Source organism: Pelobates fuscus, chromosome 10, assembly GCF_036172605.1.
Source record: "Pelobates fuscus isolate aPelFus1 chromosome 10, aPelFus1.pri, whole genome shotgun sequence".
NCBI classification, from domain to species: Eukaryota; Metazoa; Chordata; class Amphibia; order Anura; family Pelobatidae; genus Pelobates; species Pelobates fuscus.
Genome location: NC_086326.1, coordinates 8,703,143 through 8,715,776, shown reverse-complemented (window position 1 = coordinate 8,715,776; position 12,634 = coordinate 8,703,143). Strand labels below are relative to the sequence as shown.

At 38.9% G+C, this 12,634-nt stretch overlaps 1 protein-coding gene across 4 annotated transcripts in view; it reads right to left on the bottom strand.

The window, feature by feature from the left end:
• The window catches only part of VTI1A (vesicle transport through interaction with t-SNAREs 1A), a 313,337-nt gene that overhangs the window by 225,344 nt on the left and 75,359 nt on the right, over positions 1 to 12,634 (bottom strand). For 2 of the 4 annotated variants that reach the window (XM_063435024.1, XM_063435026.1), the window contains exon 5: positions 4,243 to 4,263. The exons of the other annotated variants lie outside the window; for them this stretch is intronic. In XM_063435024.1, the coding sequence (XP_063291094.1) occupies positions 4,243 to 4,263 (21 nt within the window). The remainder of the gene's footprint in view (positions 1 to 4,242; positions 4,264 to 12,634) is intronic. 4 annotated transcript variants of the gene reach the window in all.

Below are 12,634 nucleotides of genomic sequence, written 5' to 3'. Positions count from 1 at the left end.
AGCAATAATAAACATTAGGAGCGCACTGCGTCACTGGAAATACTGCGCAGTAATAATAAACATTAGGAGCACACTGCGTCACTGGACAATACTGTGCAGTAATAATAAACATAAGGAGCGCACTGCATCACTGGAGGATACTGTGCAGTAATAATAAACATTAGGAGTGCACTGCGTCATTGGAGGATACTGCGCAGTAATAAACATTAGGAGCGCACTGCGTCACTGGAAATACTGCGCAGTAATAATAAACATTAGGAGCGCACTGCATCAATGGACAATACTGCACAGCAATAATAAACATTAGGAGTGCACTGCATCACTGGAGGATACTGCGCAGTAATAATAAACATTAGGAGCGCACTGCATCATTGGATGATACTGTGCAGTAATAATAAACATTAGGAGCGCTCTGCGTCACTGGAGGATACTGCGCAGCAATAATAAACATTAGGAGCGCACTGCATCAATGGACAATACTGTGCAGTAATAATAAACATTAGGAGCGCACTGCATCAATGGACAATACTGCACAGCAATAATAAACATTAGGAGCGCACTGCGTCACTGGAGGATACTGCGCAGTAATAAACATTAGGAGCGCACTGCGTCACTGGACGATACTGCGCAGCAATAATAAACAGGAGCGCACTGCGTCACTGGAAATACTGCGCAGCAATAATAAACATTAGGAGCGCACTGCGTCACTGGAGGATACTGCGCAGCAATAATAAACATTAGGAGCGCACTGCGTCACTGGAGGATACTGCGCAGTAATAATAAACATTAGGAGCGCACTGCGTCACTGGAGGATACTGCGCAGCGATAATAAACATTAGGAGTGCACTGCGTCACTGGAGGATACTGCGCAGCGATAATAAACATTAGGAGCGCACTGCGTCACTGGAGGATACTGCGCAGCGATAATAAACATTAGGAGCGCACTGCGTCACTGGAGGATACTGCGCAGTAATAATAAACATTAGGAGCGCACTGCGTCACTGGAAATACTGCGCAGTAATAAACATTAGGAGCACACTGCATCACTGGAGGATACTGCGCAGTAATAATAAACATTAGGAGCGCACTGCGTCACTGGAGGATACTGCACAGTAATAATAAACATTAGGAATGGCAGCACCGCAACTCTGCTTTTCTGAGTATGTTTTGTGTGATTTGGAGTTTCTTTGTGGTCACTGAATTTAAACTAAGAGAACTGAAAAGCATCCTTGAAACCAGTTTGTAATAAAAGCAGGCTTCCAAATATCTCCTACAAGTCAGAGCACCTCACAGCATGGTGACAATTAACTTCAAAATACACCAATAATGAAATGAATAAACACACAGTAATTCATGTGTATGCAGGTTTATATGGGACACAGTGAGGAGAACAATTATTGATAAAAATGCCAAATTCTGTGCACACCCAGACTGCCTCCATACACAGTCAAAAACAACAACAAACAAGATTTGGATATATTCCCTAAGGTAACAATTCTACAATTTGCCCCTGGTAATGAAATGGCAACAGGCAAACCACAGCTGGAGACTAACTACTAAATCCATTTGTTACTTAGCATTTCCTGAACATAGAACATTTACCACTCACACGTTGGTGAGCCATAACTAACTTCATGAAAATGATCATTTGTGCTCAGCATCGAGTCTGTCCAAATTCTCACAATGTGTCTTCAACAATTCTATCTTTTAGGGTTAACACACATATTAAAAACGAGATTTAAGCCAAAACTGGAACCAAACAAACTGGGGGACAATGACTAGAGGTGTTGATAACCAGAGACCTGATTGCTATCCTCTCTGAGAGACGTAGACTGAGCCATTAATCTTCTAACGGTCACGGTGTCCTCATTTCGTATCTCAGCAAGGTAAGTAACAACTATATAGAATGTTGCGTAGGTTGTTCTAACAGAACACCATTCAGTAGTTAAGACCCTAAATCTCTATGTAGAAAGTATGGAAGAGTCAGGGGAAAAAAAAAACATTTGTTTTCAATTGTAATATTCCACTATTGGGGACTTTGGTTGTGTCAATTCAGTAAATATTTTGCACATCCTTGCACATACAAGTAAAAAAGAGAACGTGTATGATAGATTTGCTACAAAGTGTTCATGGACCTTCTTACCCAATATTTTAGGAATAAGAATGGAAATGAGGGACTTTCACGGCCCTGAAATTACAGGTATACAACGATATATGCTACTTTTTAAACAGAATATATTTTTCTACTTCTATAGATGCAGTTAAGAATGCTGCGGGCACTCCCCTTACTTAATTTGAGAGTATGGGAACCTTGGACACGCTCCAAAAAGGCTTTATGATGACATTAGATGCACACATCTACTGGCCAATGGGGTAGATTAAAATATATTGAACATTTGGAGTCAGACCTAAACCCCACGCTGGACGGTAGTGACTAGGAAGATTAATGGGAAGCAGCCCTAAAGTCCTCTTTATGGGTTATTTAGCAATAGCAGATCTATAAGACAATATATATTGATGGTGCGCTACACCACTGCAACTCTGTAAAATTGGCAAAACCACTTTGGATGTTTGCTGGAGAGGGTGAGGGCTTGCTGGCACACATATTCATGTGGTGGACATGTCCAAAGATATTTGGTGAGGGGCAGAGATTTGTTGACTTGAGTTTTTCATAGACCTATTGGAGGGGCTTACATTCCAGAGAATGATAACATTAAAATAATGGCTAATTATTTAATGGACAAACTCAGAGTTCAGGTTGGATATGTTACAGCAACATTTTGTCAGGTTTGGCAACCTTGAGAGATACATACTAACTCCAGTTAGAACCTATATGCATCGTTTTTTTTTTTGATTTTTTTCTTGATAGGAGATATAATTTTCTTGATATCTCCTGCGGGGGTGAGACCCATCTCCCCTCTTCTCCCTCTTTTCTCTTTCCCCCTTTCTCGTCTTTGCTTTCTTCTTTTTATTTTTATTCTTGTTGGAGTCATTTTTGAACAAATCCTGGATGAGCGTTTACTGTATTTGTTAATGGTGTTATAAATGGGGGATGGAGGGCTACGTGTAAATATTTGTTTTTTTATGCATTATGCCGTTCTCAATGTACAATGCACTTATCTTTGTTCTATATTTACATCCGTCTGTGTACTCTCTAAAATAACGAATTTCAAAAAAACTGTTCAATTCGAGACTCTGTCAACAAGGTGGAAAGAGAAGTTATCATGCATTTAGATGCAGAGTCCCAGTTTAATCTGGTTCTACAGCTAGTACCGAGGTCATAAACCACCAATATCATACTGTCTATATAGTATATGTAGCCATTCACTGACAGCAATTTGACAGATTACATTATGACATTAATTGAATTGCTCTTAGTCACAATAAACCTCCCGTGAAAAGTCCTTCAATTACTACCCATTTATGGATTTACCCCACCATAATATAATCTGTACATTTAGGCAATAAATACAATGCTCTCATGCTGTGTGTAATTAAGTAAGTAAATATATTGAGATCTATTAAAACACATACACACACACAGAAAGATGTATACATTCAAACATGGAACATGGCCAAAACCCATTTCTGCACAAAAAATATATAAATGCTATGTAATGACTACCATTGTACAGCGCTATGGAATTTGCTGGCGCTATATAAATACAATAATAATAATACCATAAGTATATGAAAGTCTGTTACTGGGCCATGAAGTTATGTTATTTTGGCCAAGCCCCATCGACCACCCTGTGGAATTATTTGGGAGTTAATCGTGTTGTGGTCCCGGTGTAATCAGCTATGTATCCAGTCTATTGATACACTGTTTCATCATCATTAATATTCCGTACAATGAGACCATTAAGAACGACGTCCCGTGCAAGATGGTTGCCAAGCAACACCAGCAAGCCTTTTACCCACAATTCCACTCAACTCTTCCTGATACGTTCTCCACTTGCTATCGTTCCCTTCCATCTGTACTCACAGCAAGTGTTAGAAGTTGTTAAAGCTTATACGGTCATTGAAAATGGGAGGGGGGACAGTGTTTCTAGCATGGAAAACTGATTCTTCTTTTTTGCCCAGTGAAAAATGTGTATTTTAGGCCGTGATCATTTAGGTATTGGATACATTTCTTTCAAACACCAAATAATACAGGTCTAGTGTGGAAAGTGATCTATAAAGCTGAAGCTAGAGCGGGCACGTGTGGCTTTAGCAAGCGAGAGGACGTTAGGAGACACTCACCTCTTCACGTAATTTTATCAACTGCCGCGTGAATGCATAGAAAATAAATAAAAAGGAAGATAAAAAGGAGAGAGATGGCAGGAAAGAAAGATCAGTTGTGTGACAGGGAACAGAATTAACATTGACAAAGTATATGTTTACATGTTTAGCATTTAAAAATCACAGACAAACACATTAAAAGGAACTAAACACAGACTACACGCAGGGTTTTCATTTTCTCACACTGTCACATTAAACAAAGAGAATAGTTTGGGATTCTCTTTTAAAAGCACATCTAAGACACCATCATCAAGCGGAGAGGAATGGCTTGGTGAGAATCTGTGCGACAACGAACAGAGAAGAGGTTTTAGCCTCTGAATCGTGGAGAACACAGAGCTTCACCCCTTCATCCTGTGCTCACACACAACAAATCGCACGAGAGGGACCCCACTGCGGAAACTCACAGGGTCATAGCAACTTTAACGCTACGCATTCTCATGCATTACACACAATGGCGAAAGCGAAGATCGTGTGCAGATAATGACCACTTTTTAATGCTGTCATTTAAAGCGACACAGAACTCGCCAGCACCACGTACGCACTTTATCACTGGATTTTGACCCTGTGTTAATTGGTGATCATTTGATGTTGCAGAGTTGGCAATAAAGCCACAGCATATGGAAGGAAGCCTGGTGTTTGTGCAATTCAAAGCAGGATATTCTTTCCTTAACAGTGCGTTCCATTTCTCCACTCTAAGCATGACTGCTGACGTATTTCGAGGTTTTGTGTGTTTGTATTTTTATTATTTTTACACACCACTTTCCCCTAAACAGACGGTCGTTATTAAATGGTATAGAATGGTGACAGCTTCTACATTCGGCTCTTTGTTTGCCCAATTATTGCAGCTCTGCTTCACAGTAAAAGGAGCTGGGGAGAGACCTGAGAAAGCCTGAGACCAGGATTTAAGAATATCGAACTACCCTGTGTGTCAGGATTAATTTAAGTAAATCTACGTGCAGTTCCAACATGTGAAACGGCGGGTCGCGCATGTGGATAAAATAATGGGGATATTAATGAAAGTTTGGAAATATCTGAAAGGTTTGATTGTCAGCAAAAATGACGTGACACACACGCCCTATGTATAAAATCATAAGAACTGATTTACTGTCTCTCATCGGCATAAAGAAGTGCAGTAACTCCACAACTCCAAATATTACGGTTTCCACGTGTTGTAAAATAATGAAATAAAGATAGAATAATACAAGGGCATTATTGGAGGAAGGTGGATTTAATAAGAGGTAAAGCTCTATAAGTAATATTCATTAATAAATTGAATGGAGACATTAAAACAAACCTCATTTACAATTAGCTTGAGATCAGGGCTGGCTTAGAGTGACTAGTGTTGACATATTGTCATAGCTAATCTGCTGGAGGAGAATTTACCCTCCCCAGAGTTATCGGTAATTTATCATTAAATATTACAAGATAACCTGCATGTAGTATCGCATCATAAAAGATTATTCAAGAGAGAGGAATATTCCTAAGTGCGTTGTGTGTATAAAAATAATATATCATTGCTCTCACTGAACGGAGTTTCAAATAAACATAAAACTGAATATATATAAAATGCAACGGTTTATTGAAGGACGTTTCTAAGGATTGATTTTTTGCTTATGGATCTCCTAAATATTAAGGTAAAAAAAAAAACACAACACATTTATACTATCCTTCACATGGGAATAATTATAACGTTATTATTAATAACAAATAGTAATTCAATTAAATTTCCTTTAGGGATATAGTGGACATCAAGGAATGAAAGGAGAAATCTTAAACTACCGCTGGTCTATATCATTGATATTATATAGAAAATATCTTATAAGGACAACATTAACAAAATAATCAGAATTTTATTTAACAGACATCTCCGAAAGTATTTTAGAATGAATTTAACACAATATGTTATATATATACACACACACAAAAATGTGGACTAATTTGGATAGATACAGATATAACACTAACCCCAAATGTAACAAAAAGGATTAAACCTTTAAAAAAAAAAAAAAAAACCTCTGCTATATAAATGTATACATTTCTATAATAATTGTGTGTATGTGTTATGGTTTGCCTCTCTTTGTCCAGTCGGTTTAGGTTTTATTCGATTGGCCGCTTTACTTAGGCCAGTACGCCATTGAGATGGAGATTATCGAGAGCTGAGTTCATACATTGCAAATCAATGATCTTTTTAAACTACTGAACATTTTCTTTCTCTAAGTTCTGGACAAAAAAAATTCTTTATCTGTTTTGTGCTGCATGACTGAATTTAAGCTTTCTGTGGGATTTGTTACCAAGTTAAGGAGCAGAAAGTCTTCCTTCAACATTTTAATGAAAACAGACAATAAAATTACGAAAAGGATCTACATAAGGGGGAAAATAAATAGAGAATTTATGGGACGGCGCTAACTTAGTCTGTGAGCAATAATGAACGTTTGCCAATGGCCAGATTGCGACTTCGACAATGAGAAAACAAGGACACGCTGTCATTTTTCTAAATGATTGTGCTCTTATTTTTAAACAGAATATTCACGCGGTAATTTTGGGAGTACGGTATAATCTCGTGACCTGAGATCTGGAGGAAAAAGAAATAATGATAATCTGGTTTATGCAGATTTTAACCAGTGTGCTATGACTAAAAACGTGTCGCGGTGAGCGCGGTGGGCTTGGAGACGCACACACGTGACTCCTAAAACCACCAAAATAATAAAGAAATAAATAAAAAATAATGTGACCATGGTTTCTGTCCTCATGCTGATAACGAATAAATGCTTAACTCTATTAAACGCCCCTTTTCTATTATCGCAGGTCGAACAGACAATTTTGTGAACTTATGATGGCTGTCTATTTACGTCTCTATAAACCCTGGCCGTGCGCAGAAGAGATTTGAGCTTGTTAATGATCAGCAGTACCAGGGCTATATGAGATGATACAGCCTTCGTCAGATCTCAGGGAATTAAATTGACCAACTTCACCCCCCAGCTCTGTTGCTGAAGACTGATGTACTTTGTGCTCAGTGAGCCAAATCTCACACCAAACGAACTTAGCGGCCACAAATTAAGTATCTTGTGCTGAGATTTATTTATTTATTTAGTGCCGTTAATCTTTATTTTCATAAACATCCTGTGATTGCACTTACATACGCCATCAGAGATAAAGTGTTATTTAAGATCATTATTATATTTTTTTTAGGCAGAGCAAATTCCTGTGCCACGGCTTTAAATTGTATTTGAAGGTGCGCTGTATTCGGGGAGTGAAAAGCAGTGTGGACTCCTAATTTAGCATATGTCTAGAATACACAGTGAAACATTTCAATTAGAAATTACTGCAAGCCACTGTGTAAAAATAGGCATTCATGTGAGCAGTCTCATTTTTTATTTAATTGATCATTATTTGAATTAGAAAATGATTTAATAAAATGTATTTGCCACGAGCTTAGACCTTGTGAACACGTACATTTAAATGTGACATATAGGAAGAATCAAGAGACAACTATAGATGTTTATATATATATATTTTATTATTATTTTTTTTAATTATTAAATTGAAATATTAAAATGAGATCCAGCTTATGAATAAACTGAATATCGGATGCATATATTTAATGCATTTTTTATATTGTCTGTGTATCTAACAAAATGGATCTGTAGTTACACATATTTTTACTTTTCTAAACGCCCCTTAATGGGCTTAATAGTTTAATTTTGGTTTTATTATTGCTAACTATAAATATTTTGTGTGATACATATACCAATTAAATTATATATATATACACACACACACAATAAATTTTTTAAATAACATGCATATATAAAACATATGTACTCACATGTTAATTAAAATATATATATATATATATATATATATATATATATATATATATATATATATATATATATATATATACATATATATATATATATAATAAATGTTGTGGTAGGACAAAAGTATAATTAAATATCTTGGTTCTCAAATAAGTTTTCAGGTCATTTACATTTTATTCAGACTATAAACATAGATATAGATAGTAATGTATTTTATTAGTTGCTAAATACCAAATTGTACAATAAAAGGCTGGAATTTATTAAAAATGATAAGTCACAAGAAGAAAGGCATGAAGGAAAGCCTTTAAAGCGGTATCGTGTCAATAAGAATACTCTTGGAATAGACTGAGGAAGGCACACACAGTCTATCTGATGGAACGATTGCTGGATGTCTGCCTGTACCCCCACATCGTGTAAATAAATCAGCCATTATCTCTTGAAAAGATCTAAGAATGTGCACAGGTTGTGGTCACACGCTAGCTTACACCAGGACTATATATAGACAGCTTTATCTAAACAAACAGAACAGATGGCCACGCAGACACACAATAATGAAACACACGTACATTCCTTTGTTTGTTGCACCTTATGTTTACTGTACTTGCTATTCAGAATCTGGTAACATTGTCACAGATCTAGAAGTAGTTTTACAGGAAGGTCAGCTCTTGCTGTTGTTTTTTTTCTGAAAAGTTCTTCTTTGGGGGCTATTTCTGATGGAGAGATTCTAATAAGCTGGCAATTCAATGAGGGGAGCTGCAGAAAGGGTGGGATTCACCATGAAGGGACGAGACAAGGAACATACACACTTTATTATTAATATAGCACCGGCAAGTTCTGTAGCGCAGTACAATGGGTATGTATTGCACAGCCTGTTTGAAGGAAGTTGGCATCAAATAACTTTGGATAAGCAAGACGAAGGAGCAAAAATAATGCAAAAAAAATGTTTACTTATAAAAAAATAAAAATAAAAAAACAATTCCAGGAAATTGCACAAGCAGTTCAAACTCCAGGGTCACAGGTTTGCTTCTCTGTTTTATTAAGTCAGCAGTTGGATACAAAGAGCGTTAACAAGAGCAGTGAGACAGAGGATAAGCGGCCATTTTCCACTCACTTTGGAAAGCGAGAGTTGACATGAGAGTAACCACCAACTTGACATGAATCACAGAGACAAAGAAAGCAATTTCTAGACTAAAAAAATTAAAAACATGGGTTAAGGTTCATGTTTAAAATGGACGGTTCATGTTTTAGCACCGTTATCAATACAGGTCCTAGAGCAGGAATAATTCAGAGAGACTGGAGATGGGACAGAGGTCCAGATCTCAGCCAACGTGCACCGGAGTTGCTTAAAAAATAACAATCTGAAGGTCTGAAAAAGGTCCCAGTCAAAAACCGGACCTCTATCAGCTGAGTAAACATGAGAAGATTAAAAACCCGGAGCCAACGGCCTCAATCCAATGTTAAAGTGTGGGCACAACCTTGCCATGTACAAAGCTGGCACAGACGTTAAATGTGTAACTTAACATCACTTTTGTTAACAGCAGCTCAGTGAAAGCATGTCCGCTTGCAGTACATGTCCTCACGTACAGACTGTAGCTCACAGGTGGCCTGGCTGGAGATATGACAATGCCAACATCAGCAGTGATCGCACGGCCTAGGAGACTCAATCACAGTCTTCTATACTGCGGGAAGCAACATGTCAATCAGGGTAGGCGACCTCACAGAATGGAGTGTAAACTAACAGGTAGACAAGTGGGCAAGCTTCTCTGTAAAGTAGCACATCAGCTACCTGTGTGCACACCCAGGCACGTGCATGGGTTTCTGTTCAATTGATTCACAAATGGAATCTTCTGCAGGCATGCTCCGTAGCAATATCTGAAACGTAGACCTGACAAGTGTTAGCATCACATGTATCTTCCATAGCCATGTTGGAGAGTATTCTTTTTACATGCCAAGTTTCCCTTCAGGTAGCCTGCTCTTAAAACTGGCACATAGGAGCTCTCGCAAATAAACTGAAATAGATTTTAGATTATCTACAAATCAGAGCTGATAAATTATTCTTGTTAAAGAACTCCAACATGTTCAGCAGCACTGTACAAGGCGTACAGACTACGTAAGAGAATAATTCAAAGTGCATCTTTGATAACCATTTAAAAGGCACTCACCAAGTTTAAACAATGTTATTTTTTTTAATTCTTTATTTTCATTGACAGTCAGTACAGATATTAACAGGTATTAAATAGTGTAACGTGAGAGGTAAGATTACACAGTACGTTGTCAGTTACACTATGGTTATTCTTAACAGTGTCTGCTAATATGTACAACACACAGCTCTGTTCAGATAATTGTACAATGACTAAGAATAAGATAAGAATTATAGGCCTATATGAGAAGCCATTACTCTGTAGCAGGGGTTCCCAATGAATTTTTCCTGTGGAACCCTTTGATATAATGTATCAACACTGTGGAAGTGTTGACAGACACCTTGAGACACACATACACACAGCATATATCTGTGTGTTAAGGTGTGTGTGTGTGTGTGTGTATATATGTATGTCTGTATGTATGTCTGTATGTATGTCTGTATGTATGTCTGTATGTATGTCTGTATGTATGTCTGTATGTATGTCTGTATGTATGTGACACAAAGATACACACACACCTTGACAAACAGGTGTGTGTATCCCTGTGTATTGTATGTGCCGGTGTGTGTATGTACATGTACGTGTGTGTGTGTGTATATATCTGAGACACAGATACACACACACACACACACACAGTGACAAACACAGATACATACACTGACACAAGCCCGCCAATAAATACCCAGGGTTCCCCACACAAACCGCCAGGGGTCTTCTTCCCAGTAGCCTCTGTGCCTGGAAGTCCAGACGCAGGAAAAAGGGACCATCCCTTTGTCTCCCTGCACAGGAAAGCCTGCCCGCAGGAAACAAGCTCATCTCTTTTTCCCAGCAGGCAACAAGCCCGCCAACCTCGCCAGTGCCCCAGAAGTGTCCACACCAACCTCAGGGACCCTCAAGGGTGTACCTTCCTCGACAAGTCTCCACTCGTGAGATTCCGGTGTGAAACCCTGCAAGGGAAGAGTCTCTCCTAGATGGCGTTTTTCTATACAAAAAGGCGGCCACCCAGGGGAGCACTAAATTACTTCCCTTGCGGTTTCACACTTATGTTGCGAGTTTGAATGTTCTGAGTAATTGGTTTAAATGTTCTAATGGGGCATTGGGGAGGTCCTCGTACGGGAGACGAACGAGTCGGGAAACAACCCATGAATGCTACCCCTGGTGGGCGTTCGCCTGTACGAATGGCGGCCACCCAGGGAAGTACTCGTTAATAGTTTCCCTTGCGGTTTGACACTTATATTGCGAGGTGTGAATGTTCTAACCTAGCGTTCTAAAATGTATTGGGGCATTGGGGAGGTCCCCGTTCGTGAGGCGAATGGCTTCCCTTCGTGGATGCACTCCCGAACAGGAAACGGGCACAAAACACAAAAGTACAGGGGAAACACATGATGAGACACAGGGAAATCCACGAACAGGCAGCAGTTCTGCCACAACACACACACACAGTGACACACAAATACACAAACTTGTAGATACACACGCACAGACACATATATATTTATATTTGCTGTTAACTTACCTTTTTTCTTCCTTCAGTGACACAGGCTGCCGGCGGAGACTGGTGTGCCAGGTGCTCCATACCCGCTGCTCCCTTTCTCCCTCCAGACGGTGCTCTACCAGGCATGCTATGTCTGAGAGGAAGTGCTGTCACTTTCTCCCGCCATCCCATACAACAGGGGTCAGGTTGCAGTCCTAGAAGGCTGCAGCGCCTGAGCGGACGCCTGTTTAGCAATACCCATCAGGTGGCCCTAAAAGCTTGGACCACCCGACAGGCAACTTGCAGTGGAACCCCACTTTTGAAATGCTGCTCTATAGTAAATAGTACAGACTGCTGACATCTCTCGCCTGTAAATATTTAGCACTGAAATACTGCATGTTTGAAATCCGTGCGTGTAAATGGTATGCTGTCATGCAATAGGCAGGGGCCTTCCTTGGGGAAAATGGATTACACGCCAACAAGGAGCTCCGTAGATATCCCCTGACCACCAAAACTGCGTGGCGCACTTTCACTCCCACTATTACAACTTCATTCACACAGAAGAGCAACGCTTGGCCTGGGAAACATAACACATTGAGCTGTGCGGGAAGGGATGCCATATTGTGTGTCTGAGGTCACACAGGAGACTTATAATGTGATCAATTCATTTTAACACTTTCTTTCCTAGAGGAACGCGCAGTGCGCAAACAACAAGAGGAGAGATATATTAATTTTAAGTAAAGAAAACATATATATATATAAAACATTTATTTTCAATATAGACAGAGTATAGACAATTTTCAATTTGGATTCTGCAACATAACCTCAATGTTGGTAAGAAAAAAAAGAAAAAAATTAAAAATTTAAAATAAATGTGTATCCTTACCCTGTACAGTAAATAAAATAATAAACATACC